Raw genomic sequence first — 20,496 nt, 5'->3', positions numbered from 1 at the left:
TACATGAGTTTCTTAATTGAAATGGATTATAAAGCAAAAAAACAAAACAAATGGAAAACTCAGGCTATAGATCAGAAACTGGATTAATTTTACAAATGTGTAGTTGGTTAATTATATTGAATAAAATCTTAAATGTCTATTCTATAAGCATCAATTCATTAAAATATTCTCAGATAAAATACATTACTATTTACATTTTACAGTTTAACATTTAACCTATGGAGAGACATTGAAAACCCACCTGCAAAAGAGCTACAGTGGAATTTCAAAAGACAAAAGGGTTATAAAAATTAACCTGAAAAATAAATATTTTCTTTGAGCTCCTGAAGTCAAGCAGTAGTGTGGCTGTTTAACTTATATGATACTGTAGAGACAACCTTCTCCTAACCCATAGTTAAAATAAATTCAGAAACCTAGCTCTTATATTAAAATGGGGGAAAATAGAAAGCCAGCCCTACTGAGGAGCAACACAGAAGAGACACTCTAATCATGTAAAGTGGAGTGGGAGGTGAATGGTTATCAGAAGAGCTTTTCAATCAACGTGAGGTAGATCATTCAGGTATAAAAATTTCTTCTTCTCCCTAAATAGTACAAACAGTATATTTGTACTGGAGGTGGGAAGAAAGGGGATATGAAATATAAATTGTCTTCATAATTGCCTTTGTTCTCCAATTCAAAAGGCAGATGACAATTGCAATTAGAGTTAAACAAATTAATAAATATACATATAACTAAACTTTTTATATATCATCATTCTTCCTTACAGCAACTCTATCAGGCAGACATTCTTATATATTGAAAGACATTGTGTTACTGATCAGAGAACTGAACAGAATAGCAGAGGAACTTTCCCAAAGATCACTACCTGGTAAAAGGAAGACAAGTCTTTTGATCAGAGGATAAACTTGAAAAACAGATGATGGTGGGTATTATTTTCAAATGCAGTTGTGTGTCAAAGTAGAGACTAGTGCTAGGCAAATAAGACCCACAAGAATAGTAAACGTTTCTTAGTACATAATCTATTTACTATTTCTTCAACTTCTTTATGTTCATTGCTTTTACTTGTTTTTGTAACATCAAGCCAAACAAAAATGATGACTGTCAAGCATAATACAGTCAGCACAACTACATTAAATACTGATAAATAGAGAAATTCTTTAGGAGGCAGTGTATCACCTCTGAAACATTACCACCTAATTTGATTTTGAAATCAGAGCTTAAAGACAGTCATTTCAGAAGCTGAAATGAAGATGTGCTGAATAGAAAGTGTAATGGCAGTTGATTTTAGTATATCTCACAGTGTTGTTTGGAAGACTTAAGGATGAGGTCAGACTGGGCCACGTACTTGCTATTTCAAGTGCAGATTTATCCAGAGGAATATTCTCAATTCTATTAGTCCAGAACTACTATCCTGCAGTTATTCTAGGGAGTAACTCAGCCTTCTAGGATTGTTAGAATACCCAGAACAGTAGCTTGTGCCCATTAAAGACTCAAGAACAAATAAATGGTCAATTGATCTTAAAGGCTATTGGGATAAAGAAGGCTCAAGGAAGAAAGACTTGTTATCACCTAGATAGAGGGAAGGGAAGATATCACTTCCCTGGATTTAAAATCTTTATACAAAAGGAGCTGGTGATTGTTTCTTAAGCACATGCCACATGCAAAGTATTCTGCTACCATCCAGGAATTTGAAGAAATAAAAGACGTAGACTATGGTGTCCAAGAGATACAAATAATGTGGAGGATCTTGGGTTAAGTCTTTTGAAAGTGATCTACAGTGCTTTAGAAATATCTGAGAGAGACAGTTGGAAAAGAAAAGTATGTATGTGTGAGCGTGTGTGTTTGTATGGTGGGTAGGTATTGAAGGCAAGTGTGTGGAGGATACCAAGATAAGTAAAACTGATCTGAAGAAGATTGTCAGTTTTGTTTGCTTGTTCCCTGTCAGATATTTAAAATAGACTGTTGAGGCACAGATTTACGGACTGATGTATTTCAGTCCACACTATGCGCCCTCAGAATGGGAGCTAAGATTCAGGCACTTGAAGCTTCTAGAATTTCAGGATGATACAGGACAACTTTGAATCCATGGTCACAGGAATAGCATTATTAATTAGAGCAAAAACATTCTGGAGGAAAAAGACAGACAATAACAGTTCTCTGGAGAACTCTGTTGAATGTTAGGGAGTTTCTATATCATGATAGCTGATATTATACACCACTTACTGTTAACCAGATACTGTCTCCTTTCGTAATTGATTCATTTAATCTTCATGATAATCCCTTAAAGTATGAAAATACATTATCTCCATTTAACAAATGAAGGTTAGGCTTAGAGAATTCAACCAGTAACAACTTCACAAGATCAGATCTAGTAAGAAATTAGAGTTGGAAGGTGAATTCATACAGTGTAACCACAGAACGTGTATTCGTAACTAATGTTAAGTCCTACTGTTTATATGTTCTGAAGAAAAATATGGCAGCCACTCGATCAGTTTGGGTAATGAAGTGAAGTGAAGTGAAAATCAGTCATGTCCGGCTCTTTGAGACCCCATGGACTATACAGACCATGGAATTCTCTAGGCCAGAATACTGGAGTAGGTAGCCTTTCCCTTCTCCAGGGTTTCACTTCACCCTTGCTGCTCCCCTCTATAGTAAAAGGTAAGGCTCTTATTTCAGCTATGACAAGCTCTGTTCTCTCTGGGCCGTTCCCTTGCCCCAGATCAGTCTATTTTGTGAAGGCTGGGGGGAATATCTAGCATACTACTGCTAAATTGGTTACTCTCATATCAGGAAAGGCAACATCAACACCACCAGGGTACATGTTAGAAATACAAATTCTCAGGCACCACGCCAAGCTAGGAAATCAGAAGCTCTGGCCCAGCCCTCTGTGTTTGAACACGCTCCCTAAGGTGATGTTCATACATGAGGAACTCTGGAAATCATAGTGCTAAACTATGTTACATTCCAGAACTTTTTTTCCATACTCAGTTTTCCTATTTCTTTGACTTCTTTTCTGAAGCTTAGATTTTGTTCATAGAAGGACAAAACCCTCCTCAAATGAGCTCTCTATTTAACTACTTACTCCAAATCAAACTACTAGGTATACATTAAATGTTACAAGGATGTAAAACACATCACAGGAAATATAGGCATTAGTTTATAATGACTTTGCATGAATTTTAGTCTATAAAATATTTAATCACTATGTTGTATACACCTGGAACTAGTATAATGTTGTAAGTCAACTGCACTAAATAAATAAGCAGACAAACCATAGGAGGGACAGAATAGAATTCTTCTCTCACCCCCCACTGCTGTGATCATTCATCGTTCAATAACATTTTGGTCTTTCAGAGTTTTTGTTATTTTATCTGCTGCTGTTGGCACTATTAGTGCTAGTATCTGTTCTGCCATTATTGAAGTACACTATAGCTTAGGGGTTAAGTACTTAGAATCTACAACCAGACTGAGTCATTATAAGACATAGTTCTCCACTTAAAGTACCTATGTGACTTCAGCAACTTATTTAACTCACCGGGACTTGTTATTTTATCCATGAAATAAGAATGGCAGTGGTAGCCCTTTAATATAGTTGTTAGTTTAAAATGAGAATCTGGAATCGGGCCTGGCACACAACTAGCACAATACCATTGGCTGTGATTATTTCTCCCTGACTGACTCACATTTATGGATTTATTTTTATGTGCCAGGCACTAGTCTAAGCCTTTTAGGTATATTGTTTCATTTAGCCTCACAACAACCCTATGAAGTGTGATAGACTAATACAATCATTGATCAACTCCTAACACCTTTTATTTTATTTTTTCTCCTAACACCTTTTAAATGCTTAGGATATGTCAAACATTCTTCTGGGTTCTTAACTGGTAATAAATCATAGGTTCTATAAATATCCCTGTTTTGTAGATGAGGATTGAAGCATAGAGAATAAAGTGCACTGTTCAAGATCACTCAAGTGGTAAGTGACAGAAATGGACTTTGAATCTCAGATGCCTGGCCCTAGTACACATGATCTAGACCATTACATTCCTTTTTATAGACAAGAAATCAGAAGCCTAATGAGGTTAAGTAGCTTTCCAGTCACATAGTTATTAACCAACAAAGCTAGAGTCTTACAAAAATTTCTATACAATAATGTTGTCATCTTTTTTCCCCTCCCACTTTAGTGACTTTCACCACTTAACTTCCCTGCAAGCCTTCCTCTTATCTGAACTTACTTCATGCTTCTTACCTTCTGTCTCCCTGACTTCATCATTTCCTACCCCCTCAATTTCAGTACGCTTTTCATGTTTACTTAACTTCAGGGACACAATTGCATTCCCTCTGTGGTCACCCTAAACTCTATCATCTCCAAGATGCCATGGACTTATGATTTCTTCTCTTGCCTTCCCTGTTGTATCTACACCTACTTAAACCCTCCTTCCAGTTTCCCTATTCATCATCTCACTCCTAATGTTCTACTCACATGTGTCACTATGTTCAGCCATTTTCAATTCTGCCTTTGTTTGGGACATGTAATGTAATCTCTTCCATGTTTTGAGATTTGCTGATTCATTTCCTCTTTGGAATGCCTTCATCCTTTTTCATATTAATCTTCCAAAACCCAATTTAAAGTTACCTCCCGAAGGACTTGCTTCCCTGTCATGCAGCTGGAATGGACTTTTCCCTCCTTTGCTTTCCATTTGCACTCCTGTTATGGCCTTTAGCGTATGTTGGTTTTTGGCTAGTTATCTTTCTTTTGCTCTTCTACTACACATAGCACACCTTTGTCTCTTTTTCTAGGTGCCTAGTTGCATCATGTGGGCTCTTCTGGTGGGGCAGCAGTAAAGAATCTGCCTGCTAATGCAGGAGATGCAGATTTGATCCTGGGGTTGGGAAGATCCCCTGGAGAAGGAAATGGTAACCCACTCCACTATCTTGCCTGGGAAATCTCATGGACAGAGGAGCCAGGTGGGCTGCAGGCCATGGGGTCCCAAAGAGTCAGACACGATTTAGCCACTAAACAACAATAACAACAAGTCGCATCTTGTAGATAAAAGAGCAGAGATTTACAGATTTCCATGTCAGAGAGTTTGGAATTCAGGTATCAGCTCTATTGCTTGCTTTTTTCTCTTACAAAGTCTGTGTGTAGTCTCTGATTTGTAAAATGAAAGGAAAGTGTAACTCAGAGTTGTTGTGAGGATTAAATGAATTAATGTAGGTGGAAAAAGTATAGTAAGTGCTCTGTCAATTTTGGCTCCCTTTTCCTCCTCAACATAGTACCCTAAATATAGTCTCATAGAGGTTTGGAGTGTGAAAGCATAAATCAATGTTGAATGAAGTGGCTGTCTCAGTTTTGACTATCTGTAGTACAGTAAGAAAAATGTAAAGATTTTCCATATTGGCCAAGAATTTTGATAATCATAATTTTAATTACTTGGATATTGATTTAGGTATCATTTTCATAAAATTAGAAAAAAAAATTCTGAAAAGTTTTATGAATTATATTCTTAAATAGTTAGAAAAAGTCAATCCATTTTTATAATGCAATGGCCACTGATAATAAAAAGGATGGCTAAACAAATTAAGAAAGTTAAAACTAGGAAGCATTTAGAAATGTCACAGATTATATAATTAGAAACACTATTCAGGGTAAGAATGGAAAATAAACATTGAAAGTAATCTACTGACATTTTTAATCTCAGGAATAGTGTAATTTCAAGTAACTTTGTGAAGATGAGTATTTAAATTTGCAATTTAATTCTGAAACACATTACTGACTGTTTATTATGTGCACAATTAGATGTAAATCCCAGCAGCAAAACCCACTGAACTTGGAATTATATAGACTAGATTTTAAACAAGATTCCTCTACTTAGAGCTGCTTAGCAACTTTGAAAAGTGATATCACTTACTTACTTCATCTAGAAAATGGGTATATTAACCATGCCATGTCATTGGGTTGTTTGATTTTTGGTATGTGAAGTATAAGCATGATGTCTCACCAGTTGAATAATCACTCATTAAATTTAGTTCTGACTACAATATGAGTTGAATAACAAATAGTTCATGATTGATCCAGCTTTACTGGCAGATGATTTTGTCCCCCAAGGGATATTTTGTGATTCTGGGGACATTTTTGTTGTCACCATTTGGAGGCATGTGCTACTGGCGTCTCGTGCATAAAGGTCGGGGTGCTGTTTACATCATCATACAATGCACAGGACTACATCCTACAATAAAGAATTTTATCCATCTCAGAATATCAAGTGTGGAGGTTGAGAAACCCTAAACTAAAAAAAGATAAAATTAATCTCTCTCCAGTTTATCTAGAGATAGCAGTGTTTTAAACTCTTTCAAACAGGCAGAAAGAAACTGATGATTGAAAGCTATAAAATAAATGCCATACATCATTCTTTCAAAATAAGTATTAGAAAAGAAGACATATATTAGATAAGCCTGTTAAAAAAACATATATACATACATATATATATATTTGCAAACCTTAGCATGCACATGCAAAATTATCACCTGGACTGCTTATTACAACAGATTTCCAGGCTTCACTCTTAGCACATTCTGTTTTGGAAAGTCTGGAGTAAGAAGTCTGCATTTTTAATAAGCACTCCAGGGAATTCTAATGCATCTGGTTCATGGACAACAGTTTGAAGGAATTCTTCCAAAGAGCTGAATGGGGTAGTTGGATGTATAACTCATATAAACACTTTTGAAACTCCTTTAGCATTATGTAGCTCTGGTTCTCTTTATCCTTGATGTCTTAAGTAGCTTCAGTCTCATTTTTATTGAGCATGATAAGGAAAGTAAGATGGAGCTACAGAAACAACAGTAGTTTTCCAACATATAGAAACCTACCCATAAACCCAAACCTGCTGTGTCATCTTCTCTCTCTGCTTTCACCCTTTCTGGTACACAGGTTCAACATTCAAACTTGCAGAGCAGGGGAAAGACATTGGCTTTTGGGATTGGGTACCATTTCCCACTAGGTCCAGGAAACTTGCTACATACACTCCTTTGTATCTAGCTTTTCTCGGCCCTAAAGGAAACCTCCAAAATGTTCTGGAGCTTCTACATAAGAGCATGTGGATTTCAGTCTTGAGACAGGTGAAAATTCAACTGAAAATAATGAAGGATAAAAATACATTTTTGATCAATTTTAATAACAATTTTGTGTTTTTATATTTTAAAGACAGGATATGGGGTTTTTGCATTTAATTTCTGGAAAATAAATCCATAGTTGGCAGAAGTTTAATATCGCCTGGCATTTTAATGGGGATAATCATTTCTAGAAATAAAAAGTTTCTATTTTGTGCCAAACATTTAGGAAATAAGTTACTCTGACTCAGAGCCAAAGATACCTATTCAGGAAACAGCACACAGGAAGAACAGAAGAGAATATTCACCTCTTGAGTGACTGTTTACCTCGGTGAAGAGAAGTCGTTGAGGACAGGTGCATTATTGGGCTATGGCAAGTAAACACAACTTTGCGGCCCACTCTATGATTCATAGAAAAAAGCTGATCCACTTCAGCCCTTCATGAAGTCCTTTCTCAAATTTCAGTAGCAGATTAATAATGATCAAGGCTCTTTCAGAAACTCATGTCTTTAACAGTTATATTTAAACATGCTCCTAGAAAAATGAGAACTTCTATGAGGCAACCAATTTTGAGTGAAATCAAGGTTCAATATTTGCCTTGAAAAAACTTGCTGAGAACACACAGCTTAGCTCACTAGAGATAATGTGTCCTCAAATTTCTCTGCAAGACAAATTTCTAAAGTTATCTGGTTAAGGGGATATTTTTCTTGCTTCAGTTCAGTTCAGTCGATCAGTCATGTCCAACTCTTTGCGACCCCGTGAACTGCAGCACGCCAGGCCTTCCTGTCCATCACCAACTCCCAGAGTCCACCCAAACCCATGTCCATTGAGTTGGTCGGTGATGCCATCCAACCATCTCATCCTCTGTCGTCCGCTTCTCCTCCTGCCTTCAATCTTTCCCAGCATCAGGGTCTTTATGAAAGATTCTTTTGGTTAATAATGGAATATAATTTTTACTTGCAGATGGATAAATGTGTTAGCAATTCTATTTTGAATGGTTTATATGTATGCAAAGAGAGGTGTACCCAGAACCCCTCCACTCAACCACCTACACGGAAAAAAAAAAAAAACTGAGGTAGATATATGAAGTATTAATTATTTCTATTTTAAAAATATGTCCTATGGGAGCTGCTCATGAGATCTGGGGAGCATTTACATATGATTCCCTTCATAAAATTTTATGAATGGTGTTATAATTTCCATACTTCAAGGTATCACGCTAGACACAACTCTGTCTAGGCACTCACTGTTTCTTCAGCAGCTCTCCAGTGAGCATCTCTATGTATCAGGCACTGTGCTAGGCATTAGGGATACAGCAGTGTATCTGAAAAGCAAGCTCTCGCCCTTCAGCAGCTTACACTGTAGAAGATTTATAGACTCAAGCCATATACAGTGCTTGATTATTTACGATTTGTAACTATATCTATGAGGAAAGTGACTAAAATTGACTATAAAGAGATTTATTCAGTTAGTTCAGTCACTCTGTTGTGTCCGACTCTGCGACCCCATGGACTGCAGCACACCAGGCTTCCCTGTCCATCACCAACTCCTGGAGCTTGCTCAAACTCATGTCTACTGAGTCGGTGATGCCATCCAACCACCTCATCCTCTGTTGTCCCCTTCTCCTCCTGCCTGCAGTCTTTCCCAGCATCAGGGTCTTTTCCAAGGAGTCAGTTCTTCACATCAGGTAGCCAAAGGATTGGAGTTTCAGCTTCAGCATCAGTCCTTCCAGTGAATATTCAGGACTGATTCCCTTTAGGATGGACTGGTTGGATCTCCTTGCAGTCCAAGGGACTCTCAAGAGTCTTCTCCAACACCACAGTTCAAAAGCATCAATTCTTTGGCACTCAGCTTTCTTTATAGTCCAACTCTCACATTCATACATGACTACTGGAAAAACCATAGCTTTGACTAGACAGACCTTTGTTGACAAAGTAATGTCTCTGCTTTTTAACATGCTATCTAGGTTGGTCATAGCTTTTCTTCCAAGGAGCAAATGTCCTTTAATTTCATGGCTGCAGTCACCATCTGCAGTGATTTTGGAGGCCCCCCCCCCCCCAAATAAAGTCTCTCACTGTTTCCATTGTTTCCCCAACTATTTGCCATGAATTGACGGGACCAGATGCCATGATCTTCATTTTTTGAAATTTGAGTTTTGTGCTTCAAATAATGTAGCAGTTCAAGATAGTCGAATATCTATTTGCAATGACTAGCCAATCCAGTTCAGAACATTCTTATTCTTTTAGAAAGAAAAAAACAAAAACAAAAGCAAAACAAAACACAGTCTATCTTGAAATTGCTTGTAATTAACTTGGTCTGAGAAATGTAGATCTGTTAACTCCTTTTATTTTTCAGGGTTTTCGGAGCTGCCATACTTCTTACCTCTACCCTGAATATGCTAATCCCATCAGCGGCCAGAGTGCATTATGGGTGTGTCATCTTTGTTAGGATACTGCAGGGACTTGTTGAGGTATGGACCTACAGGATGACATCATTTTAAGGTTGGCATGCTAATAAGAATCAGAAGATTATCTTTGTTTTGACCTACAAACACATTGCATTGGGTTGTGTCTACATGGTGCTAAAAAAAATTGGAAAAGTTAGAAATCAGGTATCTTTAAATGATGACAAACTACCACTGTGACTGTTTATCCCCACTTCTTTAGAACTGAGTGATATTGAAGTGTTTAGTGACTGACTTAAAAAAAAAAAAAAGGTCAGGCGTTTTTGTTAATGTGCTGTGATAAAAATTTTGAGCCCATCCTCCAAATTAATACATTTGGAGAGTTTTATAACAAGTCCCTGTTGACTTTACATCATGATCTGAATTTTCACACACACAAAAAAAATTTCATCAAATGTAATCTATGGGCATCAACTCTAGTGATTGAATTTTGCTCCATCAACCTGTAGCATTTGAAAGAATATCATTTAAAACTTGAGAATGGCATACCCTTTCTGTTTCCGTGAAATACAGTGGCAGTAGATAAGTCAGAAAAAGTATTAAGGCACTGAAAACAGTTTCCTGTCTTTCCAAAAAGAAAGAAAACATGATAGGATCAAAACAATTTAAAAAAAAAGAATATTTTAAAGATTTTAAATTTTAGATGCTAATTTCAGGAAGTATAACAACCTTCAAGGATCCTAAGCTGCACCTTCTTCTGTAGGGGATTCCTTTTATTTGGGAATCACTAAGTTTAACCCCTTACAAAAATGTGTCTCAAATTGTTCAGAATTGCAGATGAACTGAATAATAGAGGATCTTTTCTTTGGCCTTAATCAGAAGAAAATTGAGGTAAAAGGTTTTTGAAGGGTGGGGATAATTTGAACAAGTGACTAAAAAGATGTCATGTCTTACCTGGTCTGGGCTGAAAGTTTTTAAAATGGAATTTTATGGAATCAGCAAAGAAAGTCCTCACATGGCAACTGGGGACCCTGTGCCCATTCTAAGAAAACAGCGTCACATCAGAGAAGTGAATGGACTTATTTTCCTATGTTCCAAGATTCTACACCGTGCTGATATATCTCTTTCCATCACAGGGTGTCACCTACCCAGCATGTCATGGGATATGGAGCAAATGGGCTCCCCCTTTAGAGAGGAGTCGGTTGGCAACCACCTCCTTTTGTGGTGAGTATTATGTGCAGATACAGTTATGTGCATAAAAGCTTAGGAACAACTTTTGTAAGAATTAGAAGTTGCTAAAATTCACATGTAAAACCATTTGAGGTGTGTCTGTATGTGTGCATGAGGAAATGTTTTTGACCCATCATTTCAATTTCTTTAATTATATTTGGTCTACTCAAATCTTCTACTCCCTCTTACATGTATTTTTCTGGGAGTTTATTAATTAATTCTGGATTTTCAAATATATTCACTAATTATTTTTATTTTAGTTTTTGGAATTTGTTTTTTATTATAGTGTTGTACTATTTTTATATCTCTGGCTTGGGTGTGTAGGTTATATTCACTTGTGTAATCTTGTACTGCTGGATATGTGTTTGAAGTATATGGATGAGAGTGCATATACATCCAAGTGTGCAAGGGTGTGTTTGTAAGATCCAGCCAAGGAAAATGAGATGAAGTCAAGAATTTCTATTGACTTCACTTACCTTTCTCTCATTTTCTCTTCTACTTTAGGTTCCTATGCTGGAGCTGTGATTGCAATGCCTTTAGCTGGCATTCTTGTGCAGTATACTGGCTGGTCTTCCGTATTCTATGTCTATGGTATGTTGCATTTCCTTACAATAGAGTTAAAAGAAATGTGCATAAACTAAAGCAGTGTGATAGATCAATGAATATACTTCTGTGTTTACTCATTATTGTTATTCCATTGATTCTTTTCTTTATAATCTAAGATCAAGTGTAATATTCTATCTCTGTGATTTTCTCTGCAATGTTATTTATTATTTTTAAAAGCAATCACATTGCTAATGGAAACTTTGTAATGTACAGTATGTGTTGTCCTTGATTATGAAAAATTTAACTTAGCTCTTGATTCAAAGCTGATTAAAAGGAAGAAGCTAGGCAGCACCAACTTCTCTTTTTGATTCTTGCTTTCTTGGTTATTTTCCTGATTCAATTTCCTTGAGACTCAATAGGGTAGGATGCTGAAAGGCCATATTAGTGTTAATGCAAACATTCAATCTTGTGATGAAATATTAGCAGTCACTGCAGGGGCAGCACATTTTAGTCCACATTTCTCCAGAATTAAAGAAGATTAAGACCCCAAGTGGAAATAAGAATGACAGGAAGCCCAAAGTCCAAACTCCCTTTCGATTCACTTTCTAACCAGAATATGGAGTCTTACTTCTTGAAAGTATCCCATAGTCTCTCACTAAGATACACTTTTTTAATAAAGAGGAAAGAAGAAAGATAAGAGATCTGGATTCCAACTGATGTTGTCACTGATTAATACCAGTTTCGGACATGGGCAGGAGAATCTGAAAGATTAATGAAGTCATGTGGGAGAATAGAACAGAATTTGGCTGCTTCCAAATGTGCTATGATCCATTTTCATTTTGAAATGTTCTCATCAAAGCAAATTCTTATATTTGTAGAATATAAATAGTGGAGGATCTTATCCTGGTTCAAAAGCCATGGTTGGGTTTTGGATTCATGAATACCCTAAATGGTGAGCTATATATGCAGTTGAACATATTTTTGTTTTCTAGAGAAATTTTTTAACAGATTTTAATCCATAGCTTTTGTTTGATTTTATTTTAAAGCCCATAATTCAAAGATATTTAAAGCACTTACTTACAAGGTATATAGTAAAGTTGGCATGGCCAGCCATTAAATTCTCTGTCCATTATTTAATTGACGATGTGATATGACTTTAAGAATATGAATTTTCCATAAAGGACCCAAGAAAACCTACCTCATTATTTCAAGTTATATCTCACTTAATACTTATCATTGAATGGCTTCCCAGGTGGCACCGTGGTAAAGAACCCGCCTGTTAATGCAGGAGACATAAGAGATGTGGGTTCAATCCCTGGGTTGGGAAGATCCTCTGCAGGAGGGCATGGCAACCCACTCCAGCTTTCTTGCCTGGAGAATCCCATGGACAGCGGAGCCTGGTGGGCTACTGTCCATAGGGTCGCAGAGTCGGACACAATGACTGAAGTGACTTAACACGCATGCACAATCTGAAAATATAAAAATAACAGTACTTGCTTACTTGCTGTATATGACAAAAAGATTGGTCTTTGAGCCACACATTTAATACTTATTTTTTAAAAATTAATGAGATAAGACCCATATGGCAGCTTAAGTTTTAAAAAGATAATGCATATACTTCAATTAGCTGAGCGTCTAGCACTTCAGATGTATTCAGTTAGTGGAAATTATAATTATTACTCAATTACAAGAGTTCTCATTTATTGAGTGCTTTTCTTGTGCCATCCACTATGCTAGTTTCTTTACGTTTTGCCTTCTTTAATTTCTGTTTGCAAAAATCTTATTAAAAAATGAATTACCTCATTTGGTAGTAGAGATTTTCAGAGATTTAGTTACTGATTAGAAGATGTAGCTAATGAGTGACACAGCTGCAATTTGAATATGGGAGAACCATATTCTACAACCACTACACTCTACTAAATTGTTACACACCATCTGATTCCAAATTGTGTTTGCTATCACATTCAGTAATTAAAAGGGCACAGTACATCAGAAGTTACGATATTAACAAGCACTTAGAGACTGACTAGCCCCCCACCAAAAAAAAAAAAAAAAAAAAAACAGTACTATAGCAATCAGGGATTAGATTGTTACCCAGGGGAGAAATAGAACAGGATGAGGGAAAAATGAAATGGCCAGTTGATGAGAATCAGGATACATTATGTGACTTTTTTCTGCTATTGATGCTTGAGATTTATATTGCACAGTAAGGTCATATTTTAATGGTGAAAGTGCTAAATAAAGGGATGAAATAGAACTTGCAGTAGCATGTTTATTGTATTGGAATTTGTAACTTTCATCTATCCAAACAATGATCAATAGGCAATAGTATATGCTGTGATATACAGTCACATAAACTGTTAGATATTACCACATTAATTACAGAAGCCCATTTTCCATGTACAGTATCTATTCAGGCTAAAATATTGTTCTGAAAGTTGAAAGTGAAAGTCACTCAGTTGTATCCAACTCTTTGTGACCCTATGGACTAGTCCATGGACTTGTCCAGGCCAGAATACTGGAGTGGGTAGCCTTTCCCTTCTCCAGGGGATCTTCTCAACCCAAGGATCGAACTCAGGTAATGCCTCATTGCCAGCGGATTCTTTACCAGCTGAATCACAAGGGAAGCCCACCAATACTGGAGTGGGTAGCCTTTCCCTTCTCCAGGGGATCTTCCCAACCCAAGGATCGAACTCAGGTATGCCTCATTGCCAGCGGATTCTTTACCAGCTGAATCACAAGGGAAGCCCACCAATACTGGAGTGGGTAGCCTATCCCTTCTCCAGGGAATCTTCCCAACCCAGGAACTGAGCTGGGGTCTCCTGCATTGCAGACCAGTTCTTTACCAACTGAACTATGAGAGAAGCCCAAGAATATTCTTCTAGATTTTATTTAACAGTCTGTTTAATAGATCTGGGAATGCCATGGACAGAGGAGCCTAGTCGGCTATCATCTATGGGGTTGCAAAGAGTCGGACATGACTGAGCAACTAACACATTACTAGATCTGAAAGTGCTAACAGGAGAGGGGAAAAAGCATTCCTTTTCCCTGGAAATGCAGACCACTACCCATATTAAAGACAGACACAAATAAAAGGATTTAGTCCCAGCAAAATTTTTTGAGGACAGAAATTTTCTCTTGTTTATCATATTTCTCTCATTCAGCAGAGTACTCGGAAAAGTAACTGTTCAGTAAATATTTGTTGAATGTACAAACATGTTCCAAACTATACCATTCAATAATTATTTATTGTGAGTTTCCTGTGTTTCAGCATTGTTTAACAGTGACAAAGATTAAATTACAGCACCAGTCTTCAGATTGCATGAAGTCTAGTGACAAAAGACAAATAGAGATGACTAGATTCATTTGGAGATGCATAAGCTCAAATTCACATTTTATCATCCTGTCACAAGATTACTGTAGTTTTATCCCAGCTACTGACCGTTAAACGGAAATAGTTAGGGGAGTATGCCTTTACTTGACTTCCTCCTTTTGAACTGTTACTTTCAGGAAGCTTTGGAATGATCTGGTACATGTTTTGGCTTTTGGTGTCCTACGAGAGTCCTGCAAAGCATCCTACTATTACAGATGAAGAACGTAGGTACATAGAAGAAAGCATTGGAGAGAGTGCAAATCTTTTAGGTGCAATGGAAGTAAGAACTTTATTATGGTGTATATTCCTATTCTTGTTCTCCATCTCACCTCTCTTCGACCAAGCAGATTGTTTTATGTGTCCCTATTCAGCAAAACTAATTTGGTATCAGTCATGATTGATTTTTTTTTAAACTCCATGCATATTCCCTGACTTAGAAATGATTGCGCCTTCTTCCATCTATGATTTCTTTTTTTCTTTAACTTTTCTTAAGCACCTTCAAAGTTTAACTGGATTATAGCTATAATACTGTAGCTGTAAACCTCAGTAAATTTTTAAAAATAGCTCAACATAGCTAATTGAAACAAAGTTAAACCAATATTTGTTAAATTTAGATGACAGGAAATGTCAAATCACCTAACACAGTCATGAAAGGAGATATTTTTACTCATCGAATATTCTAAATCTAAGTTTTATACATGTGTATTTCTACACAATTTTGTAAATACTAAAACATTAACATGCCAACCGTAGGTAGCTAATCTGAAAAATATTTTTAATAATAACCCTTTTATTGATAAAATATTACCACTTTTAGGATTATCATATGAAGATAAAGTGTTATAATGTTGTAAAGCCTTTTTCTGATTATAATTTAGTTTCTTGGGCAGGATTTGCTGACAGAAAGAAATGCAGTTCTATAACAGTAATACAAATATTTTAGTACACCAATGAATACTCATCTGATGCTATAAAAATAAAATATAACCCTTAAGCAAAAGTATTGTAGACAGTTTTGGTAATTCAGGACCTACTCAACTCAATTTCTTTATGCTAAGAGTTGAAAGTTATGGTACATTTGTTGAGGAACCAGTATCTCTTATGCATTATGCTTCCCCCAACTTCAGTTGTATTTGATTTTAGCTCTGATTCTCTACTGCACTTGTTAGGAAAGGCCTGTCCCTGACATCTCATTCTAGGAAAAAAGGTCTGTCACCCATTGTTGCTGAGGGCATCTTGGCCTTTAATGAATAAGAAAATGCCATATTGGGTAACATTCAAAATTAAGCCAGTACTTAAAAAAAAAAAAATCTTACATTGTAGTTGTTCCATTAGCTAAATAGGCTGGCATTAGAATGCTCCCCTTCCTGTTTTCTTCTGTAAGTAGACTGATAATTTTTTTCTGATGGTAGCTACTCAAGAAACAAGTGATGATGTGGGAGCGGGTTCATACTTAGCTTCAAGTTCTAGTCCAAAATATTCTGATTAGCCCATATCATCATTGATAAAATATGCTTCTTTTATTTACCAGTTCTTGAAAGATTGTGTGTTGAGGTGAGGTGTATATTTTTTTTAAACAGCAAGAAATTTAGTCTAAGTGAAAACCAATTTCTGGAAATGACTCAAAAGAGAATAATCAGTAGATTGAGAAAACAGTATAGGCAAGCTCAAACTCCCCATTTCTTAGATCTTATTGTTTTTCTAAACACAATGTTTTACTTCTTACTGATTTTTTCTGTTTACTTTCCTGAAGAAAATTTAAAAATGAGATCAAGTGGGAATAGGCCTTGTATTTTAGTTATTTTTAACTTTTATTGTGATCAAGTTCAACCTATAACAGAAAGAATAAGTAACAGGAATATCCATATATCCACTGCATAGAAACAAAAGTTTTTAACATCTTGCCTTATTTATTTCACTTTTCTTTTTGTTGAACAATTTTAAAGTAAATGAGATATCATAATATTTTACCCACAAATATATGCTTCTCTAGAAAATTAATATTTTCCTTTATAATCTAAGTACTATCATCATACTTAACACAACTAAAAGTAATTCTCTAACATTATCCAATACTAGATCATATTGAAATTTCAGATGCCCAGTTCAATCCTAATATCTAATCAATATTCACATCTTTTGTAGCCATTGTTTGTGGAGTTTGGATCAAATTAAGGATCACATATTGTAGTTGGTTCTTATGTCTTTTAAATCTATTATTTTTCTCTATGAAATAATTAAATATGCAAACAGGAAAATGCAAAAATCATAAGCAAATAACTTGCTGTATTTTTACAAACTAAACACACCTATGAAACAAACAACCAGTTCAGTAAATAGAATTTTATCAAAATACTACAAGCCCCACTACCAGCCATCAACAATTTTTTAAGAGAGATGACTAGACACTTTCTCTTACATTTGAAGAAGTGCTTTGTGGCCTGAAGAAAAAGTACTTAATGAAGCTGATCCTTGTAAAAATTAAAAACAACACTTTCTCAGCAAGAAAAAGTTATTTTCTTCTTAAAATTTTCTGAAGTTATTACTTATTAAAATACAGTGCTATAATAGATGTTCCTGTATTTGGTCATTTTTATTATCTTTGAAATAAGTGTATTCATTTGGCACCATTTTTCTAGAACTTATCAGGAAAAAATTCTTTTGAGCTTGCACTTTTTAAATCCCTCTATGATGGTGTCACTAGAAACTTTTAGCTAAAGCCAAAATACTCACTATTTATTATTAGGACAGGTTTTTGTTTTTTAATTTGTTCCCTGAGATCACCACAATGTATCTTCCTACTATATCGCTTTAAAGTGATCTATAAAAAGTTTCATTAGATTCACAACCACTGCTAGTAATTACGAGGCTCTACACACAGCAATAATGACTAAATCTTGTAAAAAAAAAACTGTTTGCCACCTCTTTTACTAACTTATCAGGTTAAGAATCCAAGACAGGGCTTCCCTGGTGGCTCAGAGGGAAAGAATTCACCTGCCAATGCAGGAGACATGGATTCGATCCCTGAGCCAGGAAGACCCTGCATGCTGGGGAGCAGCTAAGCTCACACCCCTCACCCAGAGAAGCCATCTCAATGAGAAGCCCGTCTACTACTGCTAGAGAGAAGGCCCCACTCATCACAACTAGAGAAAGCCTGCGCAACAACGAAGACCCAGAACAGCCTAAATAAACAAATAACATTCAAATAAACAAAGCCAAAATAAATATATAATACTAAAAAAAATCCAAAACTAGTGATAAACATTTATATTAGGTGCTTGTTCCTTCACCAAAGAGTATTTCTGTGTTCAAAATAAAGAATTAAGAAAGTGTTTGGAACTATGAGAAATTTTTTAAGGTGTAAGAATATTAGTCTTGAGGGAAGATAATTACTTTGTATTTGGGCATACACAGCATCTTTAAATATACTTGGTGTAATTTTTTAATGAGTTTCATAAGCAAAGCCAATCATATTTAAGTTAATTTTGAATGTCTTGCATATCATAAATAGCTAGTTATGGTGTGCTGGATGGCCAAATGCTTAACCCAGATGTATACGATGTGAATTTTAAAGAGTCTTGCACTTTAGTGTCACAGAATTTATACTGATATCCATTGGCTAACAAGAGAATTTGTAGTTAGGTGATGTTATCATTGACTTTTGATGGGGTCTAGAATACTGCACATTCTTCTTATTTTCTTCTCCTAACAGAATTGAATTTTCAACATTTTAAATAAAATATGTCAGATACCAGTGAGGTCATTGATTTGGCAGCGAGTTTTAGCGGAGGCCTGATCTATCACTGCCAAAACAAAATAAAACAAAAATCTTGGAAACTAGGGTCTATGCATTTGGAATTACTTTTTGAGAAAAATAGAATCTTATATATTTCTAAAACTTAAACAACTTAATCAGAAGGAGAGCCGTATCTTCTTTCCTTCTTCCAACAGTTATTTATGCAGCTAAGGTTAACTGGACTGTTGCAATTAACAACTCACTACCTCTTGCCTATCTCCCACTCATGCTTATGCATACACATCCTAAAAATGCAAAAGTATCTATGATTCTTGTTTAAGTTAGGAAATATTTAAAGTGATCAGAATGGCTCTTTTTTTGGAATTTCAGAAATTCAAGACTCCATGGAGAAAATTTTTTACATCTATGCCAGTCTATGCAATAATTGTTGCAAACTTCTGCAGAAGCTGGACTTTTTATTTATTGCTTATTAGTCAGCCAGCATATTTTGAGGAAGTCTTTGGATTTGAAATCAGCAAGGTATGTAAAAGTTATTCTTCTTTAAATAGAGCATTACTTTTGTACTTTAGTGACTATTAAGTTCCTTTGCCAATATTTTATCTCCTAAATTTTATCTTGAAAGTTAAAATTACAAATGGATTCTAGTAAAGACTAAGTGAGGCATCTGAGTGCCTACTACATTTAAATACCTGCTAAAAACTGTTGCTGGGATATAAACAAAACAGACCTAGTCTTTGCCCTCACAGAGTTTACCTCTTGGTCGGGACGGGCAACAACATAGCCTTTTTCTTGTAAACAAGCATAATTCCCTTTAAGTTTCAGGTCAAAGGCAATACATCAGTGAACAAAAAAAAACATTTCATTTAAATGGAATTGTATTTATATAATTATCAGTCTAACTCTGCTTCGACACCCTCAGAAATCTGTCTGGCTAAAAGATTTGAGGATAGCAAAAATATCTGAAAACATTCTTGTATCTTGTTTATCCAGTTTAATCATTTGGCAAGCATTTGTTGAACATGATATGTGAAGATTTATGTGTTATATTGAGAAATAAAAATGTGGTTCCTCAAGTGTTCACAGCTTGGTGGTGTAGACAAAAATAAAACATTTCCAACTACAGCACAGCATGCTCAATGCTAGAGGCATTTATTTGTAGGTATGAAAATATAATCATTTGAAGATTCTTGTAAGGCTTAAATGAACATAAAATACTACAATATATTGAAATTTACAAGGTCTTCTTATATTCATGAATAACCTGTATGGTCAACCAACTGAATAACTATCATCATTTCTATTGAAATGATGGAGAAACAGAAGCTAGGGAAAGTATTTAAATTATCAAAGGTCAAGCTAACAATAAGCGACAGAATTAAGTTTAAGCCCATACCCTTCGATTTATGTTTCAATTCCCTTTACTATGCCATTCAAATTCAGGAAAACCATAATTCGTTTCAACATGAAGCAAGTATTTGCTCAATGCCACCTCTGTGCCAAGTGCTTTGCTGAATACATTTGTCTGCATTGGCCATGGACTTGCCATTTCTCTTCATGTCATTACATAAGTCCAGCTGGGCTCGCTATTCATATTATGCCTCTTTGAATGACTATCTGAGGCCTGAAACTGAAGAAAACCCGAGTTTAGGAGTAGCTATTCTAAGAGCTCTTTTGTAATCCCTGTTTCTAAGCAACTGCTTCCTCCATGCCTGAGAAGAATGACTGCTTTAGACAGGGCTCTTCTCTCTGGAGCTGATCAAACATTGCAGGGCAGCCTTTGGGAGCTCTAAGAGGTGTTATACGTCTCAACAAAGGCTGCTGGAGGTGTGAGTCCATTTTCACAATCTAGGACAAGTATGACACTGAGAGGCTATTAATAAAGTCAGGTCTCATCGGGGAGTGAGGAAGCCAACTGATGTTAGTGAAACTGTGTGGTCATTCTGGCCCTTAGCTCCAATTAACGGAAAATGCCCGAGTAAACGATATTTTGCAAAACCTAAATATAATCACCATCTGTGTTGATCTAATTCACTTATTATGTTTTAATTACAATTTTGATAAATTCTACACATACAC

General features: G+C 35.8%; 1 protein-coding gene across 1 annotated transcript in view; it reads left to right on the top strand.

The window, feature by feature from the left end:
- The window catches only part of SLC17A6 (solute carrier family 17 member 6), a 40,588-nt gene that overhangs the window by 13,989 nt on the left and 6,103 nt on the right, over positions 1-20,496 (top strand). Inside the window, exons 4-8 of the mRNA XM_020882653.2 lie at positions 9,466-9,580; positions 10,651-10,738; positions 11,249-11,335; positions 14,801-14,943; positions 18,790-18,939. Of these exons, the coding sequence (XP_020738312.2) occupies positions 9,466-9,580; positions 10,651-10,738; positions 11,249-11,335; positions 14,801-14,943; positions 18,790-18,939 (583 nt within the window). The remainder of the gene's footprint in view (positions 1-9,465; positions 9,581-10,650; positions 10,739-11,248; positions 11,336-14,800; positions 14,944-18,789; positions 18,940-20,496) is intronic.

Source organism: Odocoileus virginianus, chromosome 28 (assembly GCF_023699985.2).
Source record: "Odocoileus virginianus isolate 20LAN1187 ecotype Illinois chromosome 28, Ovbor_1.2, whole genome shotgun sequence".
Classification (NCBI taxonomy): Eukaryota; Metazoa; Chordata; class Mammalia; order Artiodactyla; family Cervidae; genus Odocoileus; species Odocoileus virginianus.
The sequence above is the reverse complement of the archived record's forward strand: the minus strand, read 5'-3'. Positions and strand labels throughout refer to the sequence as shown.